General features: G+C 52.3%; 1 protein-coding gene across 2 annotated transcripts in view; it reads left to right on the top strand.

The window, feature by feature from the left end:
• DOCK1 (dedicator of cytokinesis 1) overlaps positions 1–27,833 on the top strand; it is a 494,355-nt gene that overhangs the window by 303,963 nt on the left and 162,559 nt on the right. For both annotated transcript variants that reach the window (XM_051833503.2, XM_008274844.4), the window contains exons 28-29: positions 9,295–9,396; positions 19,214–19,308. In XM_051833503.2, coding sequence (XP_051689463.2) covers positions 9,295–9,396; positions 19,214–19,308 — 197 coding nt within the window. The remainder of the gene's footprint in view (positions 1–9,294; positions 9,397–19,213; positions 19,309–27,833) is intronic.

Genomic DNA, 27,833 nt, shown 5'->3' with positions numbered 1-27,833 from the left:
TGGCTCACATGCCTGGATCCCTGTCACTCGCATGGGAGCCCTGGATTGAGTGCCTGGCACCAGGCTTTTGTCCAACCCTGTTCCGGCTTTTGCAGGTGTTGTGGGAGTGAACCAGTGGGTAGAAGCTCACTCTGCCCTCCTCCTCTCCCCACCTCTTTCTTTCTGTGTCTCTCTCTGTGTCTCATAGGAAACTATGTAATCACTGTGGTTCCCCCTTCACAAGTGTTTGCTTACTCTTGTTTTCCTTGTGTTGTGTTCTCTGATGCTGTGCATCATGGGTTAAAACTTGGAAAATCCCACACTCTCCAAGACTCTCATATGATCTGATTTATTGAGTTTATAAAAATAAGATGTAAAACTTTCTGCTTTACTATCTTGTGTTAGCATCAAATAAATTATTTTAAGAAGTTGTATACTAAGTATATATCCCTCATTATACCATAAAGTATACTTTTTATATGTAAAATTTGCTCATAATTTATTTTTATTCTTCATAACAAATGTGAATAGGTATTTAAATTATTATGTCGAATAAGTAGCAAATAATTGTTATGGGTAACTTAATATCCAAATATTCCCTTTTGGTGTATTTATCTTACAAACATCTTCCTTCAATTATTGCTACAGTAAAATTGAAATTGATTTTGTTTTTAAAATTAGATTTCTTTCCTTATAGTGTCTGGAATTATGTGAGATACTAGAACTCTATGAATTCAGTGAAGCACTCAATTTAAATTTAAGATAGAGGTTTAATTCTGCGGCTAGCAGTCTAAAATAGCTAGTAAATGACATTAATGTATTTTATAACCATATGGTTTTCAGTTTTGTGTAGTTGAATTTTTTCCAACATTCTCTATTCAGTGTTTTGTTGTAAACTAAGAAAGCTATAATATTTTGGAAACTAAATGAATACAAATTAGCCATTCCTCACATGATGGCATCACAAGACTGAAATTCGCTGGAGAAACCCTGGCTGTGTAACTGGGAAGGGTCTGTAGTTCATGCTGTAACAAGACGCTCATTTTTCCGTGAACCCCAGCTTTAAGGAGGGTACCTGATTCAATCTTTTTCTCATGTCTTCTCTCAGTTATTTAAGTGGCAGCACAGGGAATACCTGCGCAGGGCGCAGCAGTGAGATCTCTGTAGACAGCACGTGGTCTCTGCCTCCCTGCTAGAGTCGTCGTCTCTGAGTTCTCACACTCCCCCTCCCACCCAGTTCTTAGAGGGTTTTGAGGTAGCCTTAAAGGAATTCCATAGGATATGAAAACACGCAAGAAAGAAACTCCAAGAAGGGGTGGAGTGCTGTCTTGCTTTTATTTCAACACTACAAAGTAAATCAATCGCAGCTTTCTATAGAGAACAGAACGTGGGGAGGGTTCTCCCAGTGCATCCCTACTTTCAACACGAGCGCTGTATGACGCGGTCAAGGCCAGTCGTTTCCCTGGTCCTGAGAGCCCGCTGTCCCTGCACTGTCCACACAGTCCCCAGCCCTCGGGGGCAGCTTTTGCGGTTCCCATGCTTCTGCACAATGTTTGAGGGCCGTCGTCTCATCTGTGGCTCTCCACAGTCTCACGGCAAGACGTCTGGCTCTCCGTGGCCTTTACGTTCTGAATAGGCTCGCCCTGCTAAAGAAACTGTCATAGATCATATCATTAATTTTTTTTTTTTTTGACAGGCAGAGTGGACAGTGAAAGAGAGAGAGACAGAGAGAAAGGTCTTCCTTTGCCGTTGGTTCACCCTCCAATGGCCGTCACGGCCGGCGCACCGCACTGATCCGATGGCAGGAGCCAGGTACTCATCCTGGTCTCCCATGGGGTGCAGGGCCCAAGCACTTGGGCCATCCTCCACTGCACTCCCTGGCCACAGCAGAGAGCTGGCCTGGAAGAGGGGCAACCGGGACAGAATCCGGCGCCCTGAATGGGAATAGAACCCGGTGTGCCAGCGCCGCAAGGCGGAGGATTAGCCTAGTGAGCCGCGGCGCCGCCTCATATCATTAATTTTTATATTGAAAATGTTCGTGGTTTTTAAATGGTGACTCCTGTACCTTAGGTTCATGTATTTGAAGTCTGCAGCTTCGTGCTTTGCAGCACATTCACGGAGCTCCTAGCATTCTTCTAGAGCATTTTTGCCACTCCTGAAAGAAACCTGTCCCCATTAGCAGTCACCCCCTCACCTCCCTCCACGCCCCAGCCCCTGGCTGTGGCTTCCCCACTTCCTGGCTCACATTTGCCTGCCCTGAACATTTCCTAGAAATGTGATCACGGATGTGTCTCATAGCTGGAGCTGTGATAGGGTGGTGCTGAATTGCGGGTCGTCTGGTGAGCACTGTCCTGTCAGCCCTACTACGTCCTCCTGTCCATGAACGTGGGCGTCTTTGCATTTGTGTAAAGCTCTCATTACTTTCCCAGCATTTTCAATGCCAACATTACTGAATATGTAAGTCTGACACTTTTTCCTCAAATATTCTGATGTTCTTCTTTTTCTGACTTTCACTTTTGGACGGTCCACTGCTGGTGTATAGAAAGACAACTTTTGGATTTTGAGCCTGTATCCTGCTGCTTGCTGACCATAATTATTACATCTAACAATTTTTACCGTTGACTCTATTATTTTGTGAAAATAAAAAATTTGCCCCAAATTCTTAATTTATGTTTTTTGCTCCCAGCCAGTGCCCCCTGCAGGATTTCTGCTCTGCCGTGCTGGGTCCCACCCTTGTCTTCTGCCCACATGTGAAGGGCTCGTGGTCTTGGCCACGCTGGGTGCACAGGCAGGTGTGGGGGCTCACGATAAAGCTGCTGGTGATTTCACCCCGGGGCAGCCCCACTCTCTGAGTGCCTGGCCCCTCGAGTTCTGAACCACCCTGGGGCCCTGCTCCAGGAGTGGGCAGGCCACCCGCTGGGTCAGCACCTCCCTCCTGCCTCGAGGTCATCGCTCACCACTCACTTTTCCTCTCCCAGAATCCTCTAGTCGCTCTTGTGTCTCTCTGTGTCCTGGTGTCTGAGTCCATAGTTTCCAGAATGTTCTTTGTTGCCAAGTTAATGTGAGGACGTGGAAATAAATGTGCGTCTTGAACTGTTTTTGGTTTGCTGCGTGGAAGCCCCTGTGTGCTGTGGCCAGTTTCACTCTGGGCCAGCTTAGGAGGCTTGGAGACTTTCACTGAGCTTTTTGGATTTCTGATTTTTCTCACTTGGATTTCCTCATAGAAAATACAGCCTAGGATAGTTCTACCAGTGGCATTTTTTTTCTAGTAAGCAGAAACGCTTTGTGCTGTGTAAGCCTTTGTAACCAAGAACCTGCGCGTATCTACATTGATTTTGAGTCAGCCTCACCTTCTAAATGGACTCAACTCTCACATGCCCTTTCTCTGTATCCTCTGTAACACTGCTTTGCATTGTTGGTTTTTTGGACCTAAATGTTCCCCAAATTCAAAGGCATTCAGAATTTACCAAATCATGATAATTTTTCCCAGTGTTGCTTGGTGATATTTTAAAAAGGGTCACTGGACAATTAATGTTTCTTTCCTTTCTAGTGGTGAGTGTGTTAGGCAGGCTTGTTTCCTCCATATATGTGAGATTGAACCACGTAAATGAGAGGTTCCGCTTCAAAACCTCACCTGGCAAGACCTTGGCTAGCACTCCCAGCAGGACGTCGCTGGATAGCAGGTGTAGGCCCGGATTCAGTGCCCGGGTCCTGCTTGTGCAGACTTGCTGCCTCCCTCCACACTCGGGGATCCTGGTTGCCGTATTGCCGCCTCTGTGGTGTGAGGTCCGTGGGAGTGTAGAGCCATCCTGGCTGTGTGTCCCGGAGAGTGGACGCGGGCTGCATGCGGAGGGGAGGCCAGGGTGAGTGACATGGCTGTTCTCTACGGAATTACCAAGAGCAGCTTCCTACCCAGTCACAAGGCTAAGCGTGAATTCCTCGAAGCTGAGTTAAACCTTGGGATTTTCCCTCTAATTCACACATTTGGGGTAGAATTCAGCACTGCTTGGGCAGCCTGCATCCCACATTGGAGTGGCTGCATGTAAGTCCTGGCCCCGCTTCCCATTCTAGCTTCCTGCTCCTGTGCACCCTGGGAGGCAAACAGTGATGGCTCAGGTAGTTGGGCCCCTGCCATCCATGGGGAGACCTGTTGAGCTCCTGGCTCCTGGCTCCTGGCTTTGGCCTGGCCACGCCCCAGCTGTGACAGACATTTAGGGAGTGAAGCAGAGGGTGGGAGACCTGTCTGTGCTCCTGTGCCTTTCACATAGATATTTCAGAACCACTAACTGGTGCACTTACACTGCAACCTTACGCTGGGCAGAGACTCTGACAGGAGCATCCCTCCCATGTTTCCATCCTCCAGCCTCTTTTTCACTTCTCTCTCTCTATCTTGCAGGGACACCTCACATCAATTCAGCTCGCCTGTCACCACCTGTGTTCCGTGCCAGGACAGCTCCACTCTTCCTTCCCTTCTGCCTGTGTTCCATTCTGCCTGTGTGCACCTCAGCTCGTGCTGCATTGTCTTCCATTCTGTGGGTGCTCAGTTCTACCTGTGCCGCATGCTACCTGTGCCCCATGCCACCTGTCACCCATGCTACCTGTGCCCCATGCTACCTGTCATCCATGCTACCTGTCACCCGTGCTACCTATCACCCATGCTACCTGTCACCCATGCTACCTGTCATCCATGCTATCTGTGCCCCATGCCACCTGTCATCCATGCTACCTGTCACCCATGCCACCTGTCATCCATGCTACCTGTCATCCATGCTACCTGTGCCCCATGCTACCTGTCATCCATGCCACCTGTGCCCCATGCTACCTGTCACCCATGCCACCTGTGCCCCATGCTACCTGTCACCCATGCTACCTGTCACCCATGCTACCTGTCACCTATGCTACCTGTCACCCGTGCTACCTGTGCCCCATGCTACCTGTGCCCCATGCTACCTGTGCCCCATGCCACCTGCCACCTACCTGACACAGTGGGGTACAGACGTTTAGAACTGAGGAAGGTTGGCAAGGTGGGAGGTTAGTCCAGTCCAGCTCTCAATGAGCAGTGCACACCCATACCGATAGGGGGAGCCCTGGGAAAGATGTCTGAGGATGAGAGACTAGGAGATTCAGGACGTGGGGGCAGGAGTACTGACCCATCCTCCCAGATGAGGTATTTTCTGTTTGAGGACTGCTGGAAACCTTTTTATTCATGTATTTTCATTTTAGTTGAAAGACAGAAATACAGAGACAGATAAGGAAAGAGATCTTCATTCTGCATTTTGGTCCCCAAACGCCCACAACACCAAGGGCTAGGCTGACACCTGGAGCCCTGGACCAAATCCAGGCCTCCCAAGGGAGCACCCGACCGCGTGAGCCATCATCTGTTGTCACCCAGGGTGTGCATCAACAGGAAGCTGGAGTAGAAGCAGAGCAGCTGAGCCTGGAACCAGGCACTCCTCGGGGCCACCTTTAAAAATATTAATGTATTTTCTGCTGTAATCTGGACTTATTATTCTCCCTCCCTGATGATGACCTGGAGTCTTTTTTTTCCTAGTCATTTTTTGTTTTCTCTGTGAAAATATTGTTTGTATTGCTGAGCTATGTATATGTGATTACCTCCAGTTTTGTTTTTCAAACATTTTCTCATGTTATCAAAACATTCCATATTTGATTGGTTAATGTTAATGTTTTAGTGGTTGCACAATAATTTATGGTGACATGATAGTATGATTGCTTGATTTAACAAGTGAAAATACAGGACACCCGGTTCAATGTGAACTTCAAGCAAAGAACAAATAACATTTTCTAGAACATGTATGTGCCATGTAACACATGCTTGTTTTTCGTTGTTTATCAGAGATTAGGATTGGGTGGGGCGCCCTCTATTTTGTCTTGCGACCCCTCATAGTACCTGCTGTTTAACCTTTAGATATGTTCTGTAATACAATGGACATGGGTTGGCACAAAATTTCCTATTTTGAATTACTTTTCAGGTGGATTGTTAGAAGTAGAAGTACTCAGGAGATGAGCATTTTTTTCAAGGCTTTTCAACCCGATTGCCAGATCTCTTTTTAAAAAGGTTACAGCAATTTATGCTCCCACCAGCAGTGCAGGAGAGTCCTCGTTCCCTGCACCCTTGCGAACATTATCATCACTTAAATACTTCTTTGCTATTTCAGCAGGCAAATGATGATATATCATTTTCATCTTTGATTACTAATGAGCTTCACATTTTTGATTATTAGGCATTCGATGGCCTGGTTTTTAAATGCTCTGCAAGTGTAGCCCGACTTCTCTGCCCTTATTTTGCATTGCTTTGAAGTTATAAAGAACATGTCTTGTTTGTATTTATTTATTTTTCAAGTCCCAGGATGAGCTCTTCACCGGACTACCACCAGCCTGCCCATCACTTAAAAATAAAAGCTGCCCAGGACTCCTCTAAGTGCATCTAAAATAAGTCAGTTAAAGCGCAGAGTGCTGATTGTCTCCTGAGCCTACAGAATTCAAGGTTCCTGTCCGCAGTTCTCCCCCGTTTGGTTCCTATTGTGTGAGTGGTCTTGAAAGCGGCCTCCATAGACACCTGCTCTGTCCACCCTGGCAAGCACAGGTGCACCTGCCGGGCTTCTGTGTGTTCGTGCCAGCGGTGATGCATCCCTGTAAGAGGCTGGTGCCCCAAGGATGGGGCTCTGTCCCTGGGGGACAGGGAGCAGAGGGGAGCATTGCTGTGAGCGCTAACACGTGCATGAGCTCTTTCCTAGTGGGGTCCTGAACTTCTACTTGGAGATAGCAAGACTGGCATCCCCTAGGAAAGGAGAGACGACCCCACGCAGTTTATTTCAGAGCAGACGTTCCTTTGAGTTTCTTGAAGAGGGCACGGCTCTGCCCAGCGGTCCTCCGGGCCCTCCCAGACCTGCTCACATTAGTCCCCATGATTGTCACACAAGGGGCCACTGGGTTGGCTTCTCCGTGCCATGCGTTTCCAGGGAGACGAGTTCTCCACTGTAAACGTACGTCTTCCCAGGACCATGCGTAACACACAGGCACTGTGTTCTCCTGTATTCTCTGTGTCAGATCGGCTCCCCTGCCCTTGGCCTTGCCTGAATTTCTCAGCACCCATAGCAGCCTGCCCTCAAATTGACTGTGCCCAAGTTCAAGTGCCTGGCCCGACCCTGGTGCACTGCCGCTTGACCTCCATGGAGCCGCATACTCAGGGCCTCCGTGTTCTCGTGATCCCTCAGGGTCATGAGGGATTCTCTTTCTACTTTGAACTTGATCTGCTGAGTGAAGCACATCGCGTACAATGATTGTAACAGCCAAGTGGAGATCAGCGGTTCCAGTGTGGGAGTCTCCACGCTTGGGCTGTTTTGCACTGTAGCAGGTTCACTTAGCACCTCCCGGTGGACTGGGACTGCCTCAGCCTTCTCCCTGGGCTGGGCTGCTCGTCCTTCCCAGGAAAAGACCTGGTCACAGGCGGCTGCCTTGGGTGCAACTGTTCCTCCTTCCTCGCCCTTGTCCCGCTTTCCCTGATGACTGCAGAGTGGGAGAGCCGTGGACTGACGATTTCTCAGAAAAAGAACAAAGATGTGCACCGCGTGGCCGGGAATGAAGTTAGGGCAGCCACTAGGCACCTGCCTGAGAGCCGGAGAGCGCTGATTTCACAGCCAGCGTTGCCATTTACTCCTTCAGAGGGTAGAACCAGTCAGCCTCAGTTTCTCTGCCTGTACAATGGGTGAAGAAGGAGATTCGTCCTGTGGTTGTCTCCAGGGTCTGGTGACCTCAGTGCAGTGCGCGAACACACGTGATGACATGTAGGCGATTGTCTAAGGGTGGCATCTCGTAATGCATGGCCGGGACACACAGGTGGCTGCTCCCAGCTCGGTGCAGTGCCATTTGAATGTGCACGCTTGTAAATGTCGTGCTGTCGCACCAATCCTCCCTCCAGTGTGGAACAAGTGTTGTTCCTGAACTCCACACCTTGGAATCTAAATCTCGGCAATTATCCGTCACGCACAAACAATGTATGTTTCTGGTCAAATGGAAGATACTGTGTTGTCGTTGTGGTATTTGTTTGGTTTGTGGAATGCACGCACACTACAGATATCAAACGGATTGGAGAAGTGTTGGACTTCAGCGCTTCTCTGCAGCGGGCATATCCCAAATTAACATAAAAGACACTTAGGCATTCAAATATATTGCTGGTAAAAGCGGAGTTAGTAAAAGCATGCAATTTGGGAGCTCATTTAATGGGGGAGAAGTAGGGACGTGTCGCAAAGTTTTGCCTCCTCCCATAATTTTACCAGAGTTGTACTCTTTTAATGAGAGAAAAATATATGTGTTAGGTTTCTAAAAGTGCCATTAATTGAGGGGGAGATATTTAAAAGCAGGGATGATGGCGTTAGCCAGAAGCAGTAGGAATGAGAAATGGCAGTGAATGGCAGTCCACTGAACGGGGCTGCTGAGCCCCTGGCCGCCCGGAGCCCACAGCGCCCGGCCGCCTGCAGCGGCCCTCTGTCGGGAGCCTTCCTTCTCCACGCTGGGTTTTGTTGGCTGCTTTCTTGTTTTCTTCCCTCGTTTCCTTTCCGCCTGGCTCTCCCTGGCAGGAGGCCTCCGCCGTCTCCCACTTGGCGTTCTGAGGAGCCAGGCTCGCTCTCCGGTCCTCCTGTAGCTGGAGAAGGAGAGCATCACTCACCACGGAGCCGGCGGGATCACCTCTGAGCTGGCCATGAGGGATCCGTCAGGTCTTCCGGAGAAAGATCTCTCTTCGCCGTGGCCCAAGGGGAAGGACTGTGCACACATCTTGCCTCAAAATAAGAATGACACGTTTCCCAAAAAGCACAGCATATAAATGGCTGTGATGTTCACCTGCCTTTCATTTTTTGTGTATTGAATGCAAAGACTTTGAAAGCTTGTTGCTGCAGGCTAGACAGCCTGGTTTTGGGAGATACCTAATGCAGTTAGGGAGAATGAAGCATAGCGCCCCGCCCCGCCCCACCACCACACACAGACACCCCACCCCCCACCCCACCACCACACACAGACACCCCACCACCACCACCACACACAGACACCCCCCCACCACCACCACACACAGACACCCCCACCCCCACCACCACACACAGACACACGGACAGAGCCCTGAGGCTGGCGGTAGCCAGTACCCATCCACTGGTCAGCCTTGGGTGGAGGGTGGCGGGACTCGGGGCATCCTGTGCAGGGTCCACGGTCTCCTGAGTTCTCAGTCTCAGAATCCTGAGTGACACCGTTTTTCCATGAGTGATGCCCCTCTCCGCCTAATCGTGTCATTCGATTGCTTTGCAGGGAAACTTCGTGGCCTGCATGACGGCGATTTTACGACAGATGGAAGATTACCACTATGCCCACTTGATCAAGACTTTTGGGAAAATGAGGACTGATGTGGTGGTGAGTGGCCGGCCGTGTTTTAAGGCTGGCGTTTTCCACGTGATGCTCACGTCGGTGTTCTCGTCCTGTGTACGATTTCTCACGAGAACTTGCCTGCTTGGCTCTGGCTGGCTTCAGAGACCAGCTGGGCGTCTACACTGTGGTGTGGTTGGTTAAGCAACTGGGCGGCCCTCGTCAGAGCCCTGGTTTGAATCCTGGTTGCTCTGCTTCTGATGCGGCTCCCTGCTGATGCACCTGGGAGAGCAGCAGAGGGTGGCTCGAGGGTGGGAGACCTGGATGGAGTTCCAGGCTCCTGCCTTCAGTCTGGCCCGGCTGTAGTCATTGTAGGCATTTTGGTAGTGAATTGGCTGGTGAAAGTTCTCCCCCTCTCTGTCACTCTGCCTTTCACATAAATAAACAGACGTAAGAGAAGCCACGTGGGAAGGTTTACTGTACCTTGTTTGTAATACCACGGGGCCCTGACTGACAGGCTCGCTCTGGTTCTCACCTGCACAGTAATGACTCAGGGCCCGGGTTTCTCCTCTCTGGTCTCAGTTTCCTTGCTTGGGCTTTGGGAAAATTGGAAGTTTGGAGCTGTGACCCATGATGGTCTCCCATTAACTCCTGTTCATTTATCGGTCGACTTTTTGAGAGCAGAAGCCAGAGAGACTTTTCGGCCTGAAATGGTACTCGTATTAATTAGCCGCAATCATGGAAGCTCATCAGCGTTTCTCCAAATAATTCTCTCGCCATCCTCAGTGAAACCATGATACAGCTTAATTAGGAAAAGTATAATAGAGGGAAACTTATCGCTTAGGCGCAGCCTCCCTGACGCCCTGAGGTCCTATCGCTGTATGGCGACTCTCCTTTGTGAGGCCGCGGCCACACTTGCTGGCTGGCTTCCTTAGGAGAAAGGGACTTGAACTTCTCGATTCATGGCTCCTGTGGAACACAGCAAACTCTGCCAGCGTTTCTAGGACGAGCTTTGTCGCACTTGCTAAGGCATGGGAGCAGAATGCCTTTATGACTTTCTTGAGGGACTATTGAAGACAGAGTTTTCTTATGGTTACCATAATATATCCATGTTTTAAAATTTATAGGCAGAATAAAAATGGATATTTCCCTTAAAATCATAGCAGTTTCCCATAAATAAAATGAAATTCAGGGAGCAAAAATGTATGTTTGTGTGTCCAAATGTGTCAATTTTTTTGAATATCAATGCTTGGTTGACAGTCACATTTACTCACATTGATGCCCCATGATTGTTTTAAAGAATGGCATAGTGAAATCATATTTTATACTCGTAGCATGAGAGGCCATAATTGAATATTAAGAATATGCCTGTTTTGGTCAGTGGAAATAGTAGTTATAGCTTGAAATTGGATGAACAATTCATAGATAACAGTCTAGGGTGAATAATAATTTTCAAAATTGGAAGAATTACCCATCCTGGAAAGATAGGACTCCAATTAATAGTTTGCCCTTTATCAGAACAGTCACGTGATTAGCATCCATGCTCGCAAACTGTTAAAAGCATTGAATGTGAACTCTTACGCGTTGCAGTTGATAGGGAACGTCCTGTGTATCGTGAAAAACGATTATGCGGAATGGTGCTTAAAAATCCTCGTAATGTACTGAATTTCATGTGCCTGCCCTGACTCTCTGCTCAGAGCGGAGGATCAGATATTTGCTACGTGTTGTGGCCCTAATTTTTCAAGGATTTTTTTCCCTTAGACACAGCAGAAAATCAATTATTCTCAGACCATTTGATGTCCATCATAAAATGGCATTTGTGATTCTGATATCAGAAACTCATTCTGGGAGCATTGTAAGCCATTCTTATTGTTAATCTGTTGGAACCTTTGTAAAATGTGTTCCTGTCCATTAACTATACGTAGAGAATATTTGACTAGTTTTGTACTCTGAAAATATCAGAAAATAAAAGATCAATTTGCATGCAGTAATTGGAAGTTAATTAGTATTCCAATATGCAAACAGACTGAACCGTTCTCTCAAGATGAGTTCCCTCTAACAAGTACTGCTTTTACATTCTCACATTGAGCCCCTTTTTGGTTGGTTGAGTCATTCTGTACAAGACAGTTACTATCAACATCACAGTTACCTGCTGGCCGCCTCCCAGGTGGCCCCAGGAACCCCAGGATGGGAAGAGTCCAGCGCATGAGCAGAAAGACGGAGCCAGACAAGGAGACGAGAGGGTGTGCTCATCCCAAGCCTCCCGTCTCCTCAGGACCTGAGCCGTGAGGGATCTTCAGACCCTGCTGGCCCGCGGATGCTCGTCTGCTGGTGCCATGCATGAGACTGGTACCAAGAACAGAAGCAGAGGACTGGCCCAGGGTCTCCATGGTCACAAGGAAGGATCAGGAGGACCCTGGGCCTCCAAGGGGACTGTTATCCCAACGCTTGTCACAAAATCCCACTAAATGGCTTGGGAAGAACACACATGGCCTTTCTGTACAAAACTATGAGCAGGTGCCGGGGGAGCTCTCCCACCCACCCAGTCCTCTTGCGCCAGCTGGGCGTCCCAGCCTTCAGGTCAGTTTCTCATCCCTCCAACGGGGTGCTGACCTCAAGTCTGGGTTTCCCCTACTTCTGACCAATGGGCTATGCACAGAATTCCTATGACCCCTCCTTAGGGCCTGTGATTGGCTAGAGGGGCTCACAGGACTCGAGCAAACATGTTTCCTGCTTTGCTATAAGGGAAGTGACTCAGAATCGGCCATAATGGAAGAGCTGCGCCGGGCAGGCATGGGCGGGTGGGGAGCGTGGAACTTCCATGTCCCTCCAGGTGAACCCTGGCAGCACGTCCACCTGCTCAGCCACCCAGAGACTCATCGAGCATGGCTCACGGACTCGTCCAGAGCGTTGTCTCCTTCTTCTCCCCAAGGGGTGTGTGGCGGGCGGACTGTGGCTCTGAGCCTCTGGTGGTCTTTCTGAAACCAGCCCCACTGGGTCACCTCCTTGGCATAAGGCGCAGCGTGACCACCAGGAGCCCGTTACGCATGAAAGACGCTCCTGCCACACAGCAGCTTCCAAGGGCTCTTGGGGCCTGGGTCCCTGGAGCCTGGGCATTTCTGACCTTGCGAAGACGGCTCTGGTGATGGACTTGGCGGGCAAGCAGGTGTCCAGCAGCGCAGGGAGAGCCGTGCCTGGGGCTCGAGGTTGACTGGGTGTGGGATACAGGGCAGGGGAACGTGGAGGGAGCCCCGGGAACCAACCCCTGGCCTTCCTGAGGCGGCCTGCAGGTCCTGTGGCCTCGTGCACTCCCACTCTCCCCACGGTAACTCGGGAGGAGGCAGAGTCCGGCGGGTGTTCCAGGCCCTCTCCCGGGAAGACCCTGCCGGCCTCATGCAGCCTCAGCCCCTCCCCTCCTGGAGCTCCTTTCTGACAGCTGCCCTGGTCTCACCCACTGGGCACCCCTGGGTGGCCCCTTTAACCTTGTCCATCTCGCAGCTGGGCATCAGCACATGCTGGGGTGGCTCAGAGGACGCTCTGCTCTGAGGCCTCATGCTCTGAGTCCAGCAGAAGCCACCTCCGGGCGGGCGGTTTGCCAGCCCTGTCGTGTGCGCGTCATTGTGGGTGGGATGAGGAGCCAGCTGGTTCCTCGTGACCGTTTCCCAGTGAGGCAGTTTTCGTGAGGGTGATCCGCTGACCTTGAACCTGGGGGTGCACAGCCTTGCACGGGGAGTTCACATGGCCCCCTCCCGTCAGCAGGGGTGGCACCAGCAGAAGGCCCTGCTCTCACAGCCACCTTGGAGAGGATCACAGCGGGGCAGAGCCGTTCCAGTGAACCCAAATCAGTGCTGCACCAGACGGGCCCTCGTGCAGCACGCAGACGAGACCTTCGGCATGAGGGAGACCCTGGCAGGATAGCGCGTGCGGAGGGAAGAGGGAGGTGCCCCTGCCTCTCATGCTCTCAAGGGGCTCCTGTGGGCGGGGCCCCTAAGGGCTGAGCCTTCAAACCACACGGGACCCCCTTGTTGGCTGAGCTCTGAAGCAGTGTTGTTTTCGACTTATCATCCATGTGCTGTTGTTTCTCCCTTAATTAAAAAAAATGTGTATTTTTGAAGCACTGCTTTTTGGAGCATCCTTTGCATTTAGGGCTCATTGCGGGGTCCCTTGAGCTAGAAAGGGGAACGTGCAGGCCTGTGCCCCCTTCCTCAGCTCTGCTGCCCTCATCCTGCAGGAGCACAGCACGAGACCAGGATTCTGGGTGGGATGAGTCTGCCCTTGCTCGGGTTGGACCAGTGTTCCTTGTACTCTTTTCCATAACTGTTCATCACCAGACGTTTCCAACATCCAGGGAGGCTGAAGGAAAAGCACAGGCCGCTGTGCTAGGACTCGGATTGTCAGTCGTGGGCACTTGGATCTCTTCACTTCCTCCACGGAGCTCTGTGTCTCCCACTGCAGATCCCTTACAGTGGGAGACCTTGGGGTGCTGCTCCCCCAGGTGCCTCAGCAACTGTCTTTTAAAAATGAAGACATTTGGGGCTGGTGCTGTTGCGTAGTGGGCAAAGCCGCTGCCTTCGGAGCCAGCATCCCCTATGGGCACTGGTACAAGTCCCAGCTGCTCCACTTCTGATCCAGCTCCCTGCTAATGTGCCTGGGAAAGCAGCAGAGGATGGCCCAAGTGCTTGGGTCCCTGCGCCATGTAGGAGACCCAGAAGAAGCTGCTGTTTCCTGGCTTCTGATCGACCCAGCTCCGGCTGTTGAAGCCATTTGGGGAGTGAACCAGCATATGAAAGTTTCTCTCTCTCTTTGTAGCTCTGCCTTTCAAATAAATAAAACAAAAAGAAAAATGAAGACATTCTCCAGTGGTCTTTTACTTTTACTTATTTAACTTTGGAGATCACATTTTTAATTTACATGATATTCAAAGGCTAATGACGCCGCTAAATAAAGAATTTGACAAAGAGAAGTAAGACCATAGCCCAGCAGGAAAATAGGCAAGGGCTGTGACAGTAATCAGATGAAAAGATGTTCAACTTCACTCATAGAAAGTAAATTTTAAAATAGTCACAAAGTCATTAAAACTATAGTACTTTTTAAAAAATATTTATTTATTTGAGAGGTAGAGTTATAGACAGAGAGAGAAGTCTTCCATCCACTGGTTCACTCCCCAATAGCTGCAATGGCCAGAGCTTGGCTGATCTGAAGCCAGGAGCCAGGAGCTTCTTCCTGGTCTCCCACGTGGGTGCAGGAGCCCAAGCACTTGGGCCATCCTCCACTGCTTTCCTAGGCCACAGCAGAGAGCTGGATCAGAAGAGGAGCAGCCGGGACATGAACTGGTACCCTTGTGGATGCCGGTGCTGCAGGCAGAGGCTTAGCCCAGTACAGAGCACTGGCCCACGTACTTTTTAAAGTGTACTTAGTTTTCATTTATTACAAAAGCAGGGAGACAGAGAGACAGAGATCTTCCATCCACCTGTTCACTCCCAAATGCCCCCAACAACTGGGGCTAGGCCAGACTAATGCCAGGAAGCAGGACCTCAGTGGGCGTCTCCTTCATGGGTGTCTGGGAGCCCAGTAGCTGAACCATCACCTGCTGCCTCCCAGGGTGCAGATTAGCAGGAGGATGTGATGAAAGCGGAGCCGGAACTGGAGCCCAGCACTGCGGTGTAGGGTGCAGGGTCCCAACACCCGCCCCTCCAAGGCCTCTCACTCCTCCAGCACTGGAGCCCAGCACTGCGGTGCAGGGTGCAGGGTCCCAACTACCCGCCCCTCCAAGGCCTCTCACTCCTCCAGCACTGGAGCCCAGCACTGTGGTGTCGGGTGCAGGGTCCCAACAACCCGCCCCTCCAAGGCCTCTCACTCCGCCAGGACTGGAGCCCAGCTCTGCGGTGCAGGGTGCAGGGTCCCAACCACCCCTTGGAGAGGCCCCTCCAAGGCCTCTCGCTCTGCAGGAAGACAGCACCCACCCCCTCAGATTTGCTTTTGTGTTTCTTCGTCCTTCCCAAACTTCCACCCTTCTCATTAGGGGTTCCCTCAAATTGGAGCCCGCTCCAGAGTCTCCCATTGTGTTTGATTGTCTTCTGTCTTTTGTCTCTTGCTTTTTGTAGAAAAAGACCATCACCTCTTCCGTTTAGTTTCTCTTCATGGCTCTTATTTTTACGTTTTTTGAAGAGAGCAAGTTTTCTGTTCTGAGTTTGTTGAGTGCTGCCTTATCACACCTTCCAACTAGATTCTCTGTCTCCTCCCCTTCCCCCACCCCGTCCCATGTGCTGTCAGTGGACGCTTGACCTAAAATTCAAGGACAACTTCTGGGCGAGCATGTTTCAGAGTTGCTGCTGAGTGCTCCCAGGGCACCCCTTCAGGAGGCCGGGGGTGTCACACTGGCCCACAGCTGGTGATGCGACAGTGCTGGGTGACTGCCTACAGGGTGGTACCGCCCGCCCTCTCCATTATGCAGACCCCTGCAGTTATCGCGTGATCTTTGGGTGAATCTTTGACATCCACAAAATCATTGGATGGTTTCTTAGTTTCTGGTTTCTGTAATGAAATACCTGAGATAGACTGACTTTATAAAGAAACGAGGTGGGGGCCGGTGCTGAGCCATAGCAGGTTAAGCCTCCCCCTGTGGCATCGGCATCCCATGTGGGTCCAGTTTGTGTCCAGGCTGCATCTGTTCCCATGCAGCTCTCGGCTAATGACCCAGGAAAGCAGTGGAGGATGGTCCTAGTGCTTGGGCCCCTGCACCCACATGGGAGACCTGGAAGAGGCTCTTGGCTTCTGACTTTGGATTGGCCAGCAGATGGAAGACCTCTCTGTCTGTCTCTGATTATCAAATAAATCTAAGGAAGGAAGGAAGGAGTGGGATAGGCACTTGGCCTAGTGGTTCGGATGCCCATGTCCCACATCAGAGTTCCTGAGGTCAATCCAGCTCCAGCCCTGACTCCAGCTTCCTGCTAATACCCTGGGTGGCAGCTTGGACAACTGCGTTCCTTCTACTCGTGGGAGACCTGGGTTAAGTGCTCACATCCTGGCTTCAGCTCTGGTTAGGGGCTTTCGTGAGCAGTTGGGGAGTGAACCAATAGACGGGAGCTCACTCTGTCACTCACCCTCTCTGGCTCTCAACTAAATTTTTTTTTTTAATTAGAAAAGTGATTAACTTTCCTCACAGTTTTGGAGGTCCAAGGGCGTGGCTCTGGCATTGGCTCAGGTCTGGGCACATCGCGGCTGATGGTCCTGCAGGGGATGCGTCAGGGAAGAAGAGTCAGATCTCAAAGCAGACCAGGGCACCAGGAGAAATACCAAAATCTCTCCTGCAGGCCGTGCCCCCAGTTGACCTCCTAGGCCCTGCTTCTCAGAGATCCCGACTTCCCCCAGAGCACCATGCTGGGACCAAACTCCCAACACAGGAGCCTTCATGAGGACAGAAAAGCACACCCAGGGCCCAGCTGCGTGAAAACCTGCTGATGGCCTTGTCTGTAACCACTAGTCCTCTGGCATGGCAGAATCCTGGCTCCCTGATCTCCAGGCTCAAGAGACTTTGTCCCAAGAGCATTGAGAGGCCATCGTGGAGACGGGTGAAGTGTTGGGCTGGGGAAGTGGTGGTGCCTTGACCAGCTTGGCTGTGTGATAGGAGCACTCTGGGCACAGGCGCATGTGCCCTGTCACAGTTCAGCTGCGAAGGTTTGACATGTGTTCGCAAGGGTAGGGTAGGGATGGCAGGAAGCAGGTGGGTTTAGGAAGATGTTTCTCTTTGGCAACACTGGCGGTCATCGTTAGGGCTGCCACTGGTGATATAGGGGTTCCGTGATAAAGTAACAGCAGTGCATGGGCATGGAGAGATGACCTTGTCACAGGGTGTCCCTTGTTGATCTGGACGCCCCGGGCGACCCTGATCTGGCCAGGCCCCTCAGCATCCTGGCACGTACGGCTGTGAGGACACCAGCCCGGCTGTGGAGCTGTGCAGCCGGGCTAGGAAGCTTCCCGGAGCCTTGCCGTCTCCCGCTATCTGCAGTGTTCTGTGTGATCAGCAAAGTGCCCACGTCTAACAGCCGAGCCATACTAATGAAGGAGGAGAAAAGGAGCGGGGAAAACAGGCGTCTCTTCCAGAATCATAAAAACCAGACCCTGGGTCTCGATTATTAGGCATTGAGGAGCGATCAGCGAGGAAGCCAGCAATTTCATGCAAAGAGATGTGGCGAAATTATAGCACTCAGCCGGCAAAACATGCAACCTGGTCATTAAAACGGGAAACACTTGACAAAGTGGGGAAACTCAGTAGAGAAATATGGATTTCAGTCATTGAACTGGAGAAGGCGGCCGCTCGCTCTTGTCGGGGGCGTCCAGATGCTCCTGCCTCCGAGCTCTGGCTCACGGAGCACCTGCCGCGTGGAGGTTTGGGGCACCTGGCCGGGCTTGGCCCAGGCCCTCGCCTCTCTGGGCTGGAGGCTTCTGCTGAAATCCAGAGGCTGTGCCTGGCTGAGCCCTGGCTGAGGCCACAGAGAAGGCGTCCTCGCCTTGCTGCTGTGATCCACTCTCGCTTGTGCCTCTTGCCAGGAGGTTCTGCTGTGGAACTTGGTCCTGGGAATTGTTTTCCTGGCTGCTTAAATTCTGCTCAGCACCTTGGCCTTCACAGCCATTGCACCTCATTATGATTCAGTAGATTATATAAAGAGAACTATCCACGCGCTTGGCAATCTCTGGCCAGGGCCTCATTTTTCTAACGCCATTCTCTGTTGCCTTTCCCCTCCCACGCCAGGTCTGAGCAAACATCAGACCAGGCATGGGTGCTGCTCTCAGGATAACGACCTGCCCTGTTCAGGTTCGCTCAGAACCAGGGGCAGCTGGAAAGCCCCCAGGAAACGGGGACCCCTTCCTGATGCCACGGTTATTTGTGTCAGCCTGGAAGCAGGGTGGTGCCACAGGGCACCTGCAAGACATCAGCAGGACCATTGAGTAGAACTGGGGTTGTGGCAGCTGCAAGGAGGACTTTGGCAAAGCAGTCACAGCTCACATGGCTCATTGCATGCTGGGTATGTGCACACAGTGCAGAAATCCTGTTCCAGCCTTTTGTTTGTTAAATAGCCTAAGGCCAGCGCCGCGGCTCACTTGGCTAATCCTCTGCCTGCAGCGCTGGCACCCCGGGTTCTAGTCCCTGTTGGGGCGCCGGATTCTGTCCCAGTTGCTCCTCTTCCATTCCAGCCCTCTGCTGTGGCCCGGGAGGGCAGTGCAGGATGGCCCAAGTGCTTGGGCCTTGCACCCGCATGGGAGACCAGGAGGAAGCACCTGGCTCCTGGCTTCGGATCGGTGCAGTGCGCTGGCTGTGGCAGCCACTTGAGGGGTGAACCAATGGAAGGAAGACCTTTCTCTCTGTCTCTCTCTCTCTCACACTGTCTAACTCTGCCTGTCAAAAATAAATAAATAAATAGCCTAAGAAGAATGGTGGGTAATCATATCCCATACTCAACCTGATAAGGACTGTTTGCAATGAAAAACAGATTTGGAGACAATGTAGGAAGCTGCCACAACCTGCCTATTATGTTTGTAAAATCACATTTTCCTGCATGCAGAAAAGGTGTGAAACGTGTCTTTGTAACCCTTGGGATCGACTTGCTGTGAGTATTCGAGAGACGTGCCCAGGGAACATTTCGGAATGCATCTTTGAAAAAGCCGTCTCAGACGGAAAGCGCCCAGATAAACAGAAAGATAGAACCAGTACACAGCTGCTAGGAGATACATCTTCATTAGTTTTTAGAATGTTTTCATTCAGTTCAAAAAATGGGGTCTCTTATCATTTAATGCCTGCGTTCGGGGTTGGGGCAGACGCGTCGGTTTGCTGGCGGCTGTTTCAGAGTTTGGTTTTTCCTTTCAGGATTTCCTGATGGAGACATTCATCATGTTTAAGAACCTCATTGGGAAGAACGTCTACCCTTTCGACTGGGTGATCATGAATATGATGCAGAATAAGTGAGTACAAGGGGCCGAGCGCTCACCTTCCACCTGGGCCCACGCCGCGTCGGGGGAGCGGGGCTGTGGCTGCCTGCCCCGTGTCCCCGCTTCTGTGGGGCCGATTGGGAGAGAGTGGGCATTTCTGTACACCCGCGCGGGCCTCTGGCCCTGGGGAATTGGACTCTGCCCTGATTCGGCCTGAGCCTGTGTGCCCTCACACATTGTCGGGGCAGCGAAGGCTCTGCTGTCAATTGGACATCTCGTTTTAAGCATACGCTTGTGTTAGCCAACGTGGTCCATGCTTCTAAGCCAGGCTTTTGAACGGTGCTTGCATTTCACATATTTCAGACTTTCTTTTTCTTAAAAAATTAGGCGTATTTTCTCCAGACTTTATTAAATATTAAGCTAGTGCCGTGTTTAGCCTCTCCCCGTGAGGGCTTTTGGTTAATATTCTAGCACTTCTGAGTTGCAGGGATGAGCGTGGAGATCCCCAGCCCCCGGGATGCATTGAGAGGAGATCTCCCTGACCTCTTTTTTCTCACTGCAATTGTGATGGAGATAACTGTAGATTCAGATGCGGCCGTGAGGAGTAATGCTGAAACTCCTTGTGTACACGTTTACCAGTTTCCCTAGACGATGGCATTTTGTGACATTCTTGAATCATCTGTCACCGCCAGGCAGTGGGCGGCGACACCGTTCACGGATGGTGTTCCGGTTTTCCTGGCTTGGCGTGGAGGAGTTCGGGTCCGTGTCTGCTTCTGCACAGTTCTGTCACACGCATGTGTTCCCGTGTCCATCTCTGCGGCCAGTCGGGCACCTCTGTCACCACGGTCGTTCCCCTCGTGGCCCATGTCGGCCCTCCCCGCAGCCGCTCTTGTGTTCTCCTTTGCCAAACTGCACGATGTTAGAAACGTCACAGGCAAACAGGCGTGTAGTATCAGACCCTGGGTGTGGGGAGCAATCCGGACTAGACTGAGTTACTGGAATTAAGACTTATTCTATGCATCTGCTCTCCCACAATATGGCGCTGGGAGAGAAGTAAACAGCTTCCGCACAGCTGCCTCCAGTTCAACCAATAAACTGTAGGACTTGCTCCTGATTGGAGAGCAGCGTACTCGGCATGTGGGCAGCCGAGTTAGGATTGGCGGAGGAGGACTATAAAGGAGGAGAGAGACGGCATGCACCAGGAACATCTAAGGGGAACATCTGAGGGAATGCTTGTGCAGCCCCCAGAGAGCCGGCCGGCGGTGTGCCGCTCCCCTGCGGAAGTGGGGAATGTGGCCAGGGGGAACTGCCCTTCCATGGAGGTGGAAGGGATAGTAGCCAGCCCGGGAAGAACCAGCAGCAAACCCGGGGAGGGCCGAGCAGACGAAAGAACAGCGCAGGGTCTTGTGTCGTTCCCCCACGAAGACGGGGAGCAACATAATGGTGCCGTGACTCGGATAGGAAACCTAGGACGGATAGGAAACCTAGGAGGGAAGAAACGGGAAGAAGCAGGAAAATATCGGAGAGAGAGACTAGCAAACAGCCTAGGGAAAAGCCAGACGATAAAGGTGCCGGAAGGAGCTATTGAAAGCCTAGGCATAGACTCGGATACGGACTACGGGGGGGAAGCTGGGAGAAATCTCTAAGGTCGAAAGCGAAAGTGAAAGCTAGAACAAACAGACTCGGACGCGGACTGTGGGGAGAGGCCAGGAGAAATGAGGGAGGAATATCGTTGGAGGAAAGTTTGGGGAAACATACCGGGTAGAGAAAAATGTTAGGGAAATTGAAGCCGCGGGGGGCAGGCCAAGGCGGAAACGAAAGCCACTTTGGGATTCTCAAGTTAGCCCGGGAATAGGGGGCGAAAAGTTGAAACCAGAAGCTGAAACGTAAGCCAGATTGGGATCCGTCTGATTAGCCCGGGGAGCAAAGGACGGGAAGCCAAACCGTGGGGCGGAGATGTAAGCTGGGTTGAATTCGCCAGGCTAGCCCGGGGAACTTAGATTGAATGCTAGTGGCGGACACGTAAGCTACGCTGTGTGACTCGCGGAGGCTGCCGCGCGCAGACAGAGCGTGCGGGGCTCAAGTACATAGGGAACGCGGGGCTGGCGCGAGGCCGTGGTTCAGACGCGAAAGGGTTAAGTGCGAGACCGCGGAGTGTGCGCACAAAGCCGAACCGCGCAGATGAGAGAGGCGCGGGCTGAAGCGGCTCAGAGCCGGCGAGGCGCCGAGAAGCAGCCTCGGGGCGGAGCCTGCCGGCAGGGCGAGGCGCCAGGAAGCCGCAGGGATAAGAGAAACAGAAGTTTAGAAGTAAGATGAGAGAAATAGGAATGCTGGAAGATAGAAGTAAAATGGGAGAAATAGGAATGCCCGGAGATAGAGAAATAGAGAAATAGAAAGGCCTCCCCACAACATGGCAATGAGAGAGCTTGGATTCGGTCTGCCTGATTAAGTGAGGCGATGAGCACCTGCGGCGGCTAGCAGCTTATGCACCGCAGGTCACCGAAGACAGGCACGAATTAACATCAGTAAGGCCTCCCCACAATACAACAATTAGGAGGCTTGGATTCGGTCTGCCTGATTAAGGCGGTAAGCACCAGCAAGCAGCTCGACCAGAGTATGAGCTGCAGGTCACCGAAGATAGGCACGAACCAACACTAATAAGTCTCCCCCACAATACGGCAATGAGAAAGCTTGGATTCGGTCTGCCTGATTAAGGCGGTAAGCGCCAGCGGGCGGCTCGACCAGAGCATGCGCTGCAGGGCACCGAACACAGGCACGCATCAGCGCCTAAAAACCTCCTCACAACATGGCGAAGAGAGGACCCGGATTCGGTTTGCCTGATTGATAGGACTTGTAAGAACCTGTGGCAACTCTAGCAAGCAGAGCAGAGTGTGTGCCACGGGGCACCGAAGACAGGCGCGTGTCAACGCCAAAAAATAAAAAGAAAGGGGGATCTGTGGGGAGCAACTCGGACTAGACTGAGTTACTGGAATTAAGACTTATTCTATGCATCTGCTCTCCCACAATATGGCGCTGGGAGAGAAGTAAACAGCTTCCGCACAGCTGCCTCCAGTTCAACCAATAAACTGTAGGACTTGCTCCTGATTGGAGAGCAGCGTACTCGGCATGTGGGCAGCCGAGTTAGGATTGGCGGAGGAGGACTATAAAGGAGGAGAGAGACGGCATGCACCAGGAACATCTAAGGGGAACATCTGAGGGAATGCCTGTGCAGCCCCCAGAGAGCCGGCCGGCGGTGTGCCGCTCCCCTGCGGAAGTGGGGAATGTGGCCAGGGGGAACTGCCCTTCCATGGAGGTGGAAGGGATAGTAGCCAGCCCGGGAAGAACCAGCAGCAAATCCGGGGAGGGCTGAGCAGACAAAAGAACAGCACAGGGTCTTGTGTCGTTCCCCCACGAAGACGGGGAGCGACACCTGGGGCTGGCTTTCTTCCGTCAGCTGGGGTCCTTGCTCGGGAGGGATCGAGGCCATGGCGCGTGTCTTCTGTCCGTCCCTGGGGTGATGTGAACCCTGCTGGACCACCGTGCGTTTGACCGTCTCCTTGCTGAAGTGTGGTCTGAGCTGGGGACTGGACAAAGCTGCCGTCAGCTTCCATGTGTAGGTGTTTCTGGGAACCTGCATCTGCATTTCCGAGGCATGGATGTGCGAGGGTGCGCGTGATGGGTCGCATGGTGACCACACACTTCCTTTAAAGGAGCTGCCCCACTGTGTGTGTACCGTTCCACGTCCCCTCCCGCGATGTGCGGTGGATCCAGGTTTCCTCCTCTGGCCTTTGCTGCAAGCACCGTTTTTCATTTTAGTTATTCTGCTAGGTGTGTGGTGTATTCCCTGGTGGCGTTACTTTGGGTTTTCCCTGTGGCTTTGCCTCTTTTTAGTGCCTTTTGTCCACCTCATGGACAAACCACAGCAGTGGTGACCTCTGCCTTGGCGTCTCCTGGGCACTCCAGGGGCAGAATTGGCCTTTGTTCATAGGGGGATGTTTCCCTACAGGCTTAAGTACAGCGGAGCGTCGTGCATCTCACGTCAGATGGCGCTGTCCCCAAAACCTTTGTCCGCATTCGCAATGTGCAGAGGCCCAGGCGGCCAGTCCCTGCCATGGGCAGAGCCCTGAGCTGGCCTCTGTGGCCATCCCTGCCACGACAGAGCCTTGAGCTGGCCTCTGCTTCTCATCCACCTTTCACTTGCTGAGCCCCCTTGCACAGGGGACCCTTGGTATCTGAGTCCTCATGCAGAAATGAGGGCCTTCACAGCAAGTGCTGGGATTCCCCTCCTTTTCCTGTGAGGATTAGCCTTGGTGATGGGCAACTTAGAGTTATTCTGAAGAGCTGCAGTGTTGGGGCTTGTTTTGCACATCACGAGAACCAATCAGCAGCAATAACAAAACCCCCACACTGTCCTGGAACCAGAGATCTCGTCCCATCTCCCATCGCTGATCAGGAGTGAGGCGGCTACACACACGGGGATCTGGGTTCCGTGGCCGCCCACATGGACACTGCCTCCTGGCTCTCCCTAGCAGAGCTGCCTTGTCCTGGTGGTGGCCCGTGCATTCAACACCCCTGGGTGGGCCTGCTCCAGCAAAGGCTGTGTGTGTCGGCCCCCTGAAGTCCTTTCTCACCGTGGTCCTGCTCACTGGGTCCCCACCAAAGGAAACTGTCACTCCAAGGAGGACACAGTCAGGTCACTGCCTTATTTGCATGGTGGTTGGGAGGCGGTTTTCCATGGCACCGCCTGGCTGCCTCGTTTCCCCTTCCTCCCGCTGCATGGCTCTGCCTCCTGCCACACCCTGACTCTAGCAGGAAGCCTCAGAGCTGCGTGGGCTGGGCACATGGGCTGCGGCTCAAACCCTGGGGAGCTGTGGTCCAGGTTGCCCCCTTCCGAGGTCTCCTGGGACGTTCTGTGGTTTCTGGCCCGAGGAGCTGACTGGAATCGTGCACTGGCTGCAGACCGGAGTTCACTTGCTCCTGCCAGTGCCTCCGGGTCCCCGCGTGCTGGAGCCCTCCACAGGGCACAGCACAAGGCAGACGTGGGGTGCAGCGTCGGTGGCCTTGGCACCAAAGCCATTACATCTCAGAGGGAGCCTTCGGGTTCCCGGGAAGGGGGCTCTCTGAGGGGGACGGCACATGGTGCCAGGTGCCGTCTGGGCAGCTGGGAGGGTTGAGACTCAGCGGGTGATGTCTAGTGCATGATGATGTCTGCCACTGCCCGGCCCGTCGTGTTTCCTTGTCTACTGTGCATGAAGGCTGCGGCCCTGAGAGATGTCCTGCACGGGCAGTCAGCGTGTGGACTCCCTGCAGCTCATTCCACATTTACCTAAAAGGCTGCGCGGCACCTTCCAGTTGTGTATTGTGGTTGTCTGGGCCCAGCTGTCCAGCCAACATTGTTTCCTCATTGCAGCTTCCGCTGGCTGAGTGTCATGTGGGGATGTACCTTGTGGGGGTGTACCTGTGTGGGGGTGTTCTTGTGTGTATGGATCTGTGTAGGGATTTACCTATATAAGAGTGTACCAGTGTGTGTGTAGCTATGTGGGGGTGTAGCTGTGTATGCTTGTACCTATGTGTGGGTGTACCTGTGTGTATGGATCTGTGTAGAGATTTACCTGTGTAAGTCTGGCTGTGTGTATGTGTGTGTGTGTACCTGTGTGGGGGTGTACCTGTGTGTGTGCGTGTGCCTGTGTATATGTGTAGCTGTGTATGTGTGCAGCTGTGTTTGTGTGTACCCGGGTGTGTGTGTGCCTGTTTGTGGGTGTATCTGGGTGTGCGTGTGCCTCTGTGTGAGGGTTTTGAGTCCAGGAAAGGCACTTTTATCTCAGACATTCTGACTGTAGAAACTCAGCCGGTTCCACATCCGTTCGTGGTTGGACATCCTGCAGGAGCGTGTTCCCAAGCCAACGTGAACAGCAAAAGGGGACCACAGGTGTGGTGCTGGAGGCGTGCATCCGAGCATGGGTCCTGCGCATCGCGAGTTTTGTTCTCACGTCCTCCTGCCCCAGCAGGCTGTCCCGTCCGTGTGATAGACAATGCTGACCTTCAGAGGCTGAGTCAGTTGGGTGCTTGAAGAAGGTTCTTCTCTCCCTGTGGCCCAATACCAAAAGCCCTCTGGGACAGCTGGTATGGTGACCACTAAGCGTTCTTCCACATCTTTGCTAAATGCCAGCTTCAACGTGAAGAGCTGATTTCTCTTGCCCCACGTGATGCACATCATTTCTGACGTGCCACACGCTTGCATGAGCTCACGGGTGGTGTGCTGTCGTGTGCACACACCACTGTAGCAGAGCGGGCGGCATGCCCTCAGTGGCCCTCACTGCTCTGTTGGGATGCCTGCGTTGCAGGTGGGGAGACTGAGGCATTGAGGTTTGGTAATTTGCCAAAAGACACACAGCTGGGAAGTAGTAAAGCCAGTATTAATTTTTTTAAGAATTTATTTATTTATTTATTTGAGAGGTAGAGTTACAGACAGAGAGAGGGAGAGACAAAGAGAAAGGTCTTCCTCCCATTGGTTCACTCCCCAGATGGCCACAACAGCCAGAGCTGTGCCGATCCGAAGCCAGGAGCCAGGAGCCAGGAGCTTCTTCCTGGTCTCCCATGCAGGTGCAGGGGCCCAAGCACTTGGGCCATCTTCTACTGCTTTCCCTGGCCACAGCAGGGAGCTGGATGGGAAGAGGAACAACCAGGATTGGAACCAGTGCCCATATGGGATGCCAGCTCCACAGGCGGAGGATTAACCTACTGTGCCACGGCACCGGCCCCTACCGCCAGTATGTCAATGCAGGCTGTCACCCAGAGCGGAAACCCTAAACCTCGCAGCCACGCTGCCTCTCATCTTGAGTAAGGCCTCCACCGTGCAGAGGGCGTGCTGTGGCTTTTTAGTTCTAAAATCCTTAAAGCGTGACGTTTGCAGAGATTCGCCACGTCAACCTGAGTGGATTCTGAGCAGGGGCTTGTGGGTGCCACGTGTCTGCTGCTGAGGACGACAGCGGCTCGGGCGTGCTTCCCAGGAGTCCTGCTGTGAACTCCCAGAGGAGCAAGGTCTCCCTGACCTGCTAATAAATAGAAAGCGCAGCAGTGCGTGCAGGGGGCTCCCGGTTCGTTCTCTGCCCGCCTGTCCACCTGCGACGTCACAGGCTGGCATTTCAGTCGTCCTCAGCCCCCTGCTCCCCTCCTCCTGGCGTGCCTCAGAGACCCCCTTGCCACGGGAGGAGAAGCAGTGATGCATTTCAGTCGTCCTCAGCCCCCTGCTCCCCCTCTCCTGGCGTGCCTCAGAGACCCCCTTGCCACGGGAGGAGAAGCAATGATTTCCAGAAGCTTCTGGAATCTGTCTTTAAGTTTTAATGGCACAGCTGGACATGCAGTTTTACCACCCATGGCTTTGAAAATGGACAAAAATCAGCCTTTTTTGTCTCTTAAATATTTGTGCGCGCGCTCAGCTTTATCTCTCCACAGACCCCTCTCCACACAGGAGGCCTGTAAAGTGTAATTAAAGACGGCATCCGTCCGTTTTGGTGCAACACGGTGTAAATCAAGAATCAAAGCTGTAGGAGTTGGTGACTGTCCCCAAGGACCACCACTCAGTGCTCTGTTGAAGAGAGTGACGGACTGGCGGTGGTCTGACATTACAGCTCTGCTCTAGGACGCGGTGGTGCCAGATGGCAGGGTGACATTTCAGATAAGCACAGTTCAGAGACAGGGTGCCTCTGTCGCATCGAGAGAGCCTGATGGTCTTCCCAGAGGGAAACAAATGCCCTGGGTGATGCTGGCACCCACCCTGACATCTGTGGTATGCCGTGGCTTCATTGCATGGTGTGCCGTGGCTCGTGCAGCATTCTCCTTGGTGCCATGTGGCACGTGACCCCGTGGTTGGGCTTCCATGTCTTTGCCTGGAATTCACCCCAGCACACGGCTTCTGTTTGTGCACGGACCTCTCCCTCCTGGAATTTGAAGTGATAGGAGTAACCCGGTAGGAAATGAGCCTGTCAGGTTGACCGAATTCCTTTTCCATCTGGAAGGAAGCATTTGTTATTAACTGCTTTAATTTCGCTGGAGGAGGGTGTTCCTGCAGCGTGCACTGGCTGAGAGGCAGTGCAGCACCGAGCATAGTTCTTCAGATGTTTGGAGTGCGACTCTCTGGTTCGTATTGACTGCACGGCAGGCAACAAAACCTTTCACCCATTTGTCGGCGGTTCAGACTTCCAACAGAATTTTCAAAACATCAACTTCCCCAATTCAGATTCTCCCCAGGCCTTGTTGCATGCCCTGCTCCGCTCTCTCAGGATGAAAAATAAATGAAAGCAATGTTTTCACTTTCTCAGAGTGCGCACGGTTTGCAACCGTGATTATCAATCGCTTGCAGATGTCCCTCTCTGTTGCACACATTCCGTGTCATGGAGTTCCTGTTCTCTCCCAGGTTGGGCTGGGATTTCTATACTATACACTTTCCCGGAGGATTTCCCGGTATGTTTTGCAAGTGAAGACTCATAGGCTGTGAATATGAAGTAAAACAGGAGAAAACACGGGGAAAACGTGGAGCTTTCCAGAAGCCAAAATGC

Source organism: Oryctolagus cuniculus, chromosome 15 (genome assembly GCF_964237555.1).
Source record: "Oryctolagus cuniculus chromosome 15, mOryCun1.1, whole genome shotgun sequence".
Taxonomy (NCBI): domain Eukaryota; kingdom Metazoa; phylum Chordata; class Mammalia; order Lagomorpha; family Leporidae; genus Oryctolagus; species Oryctolagus cuniculus.
This window is presented reverse-complemented; position numbering and strand designations above follow the sequence as displayed.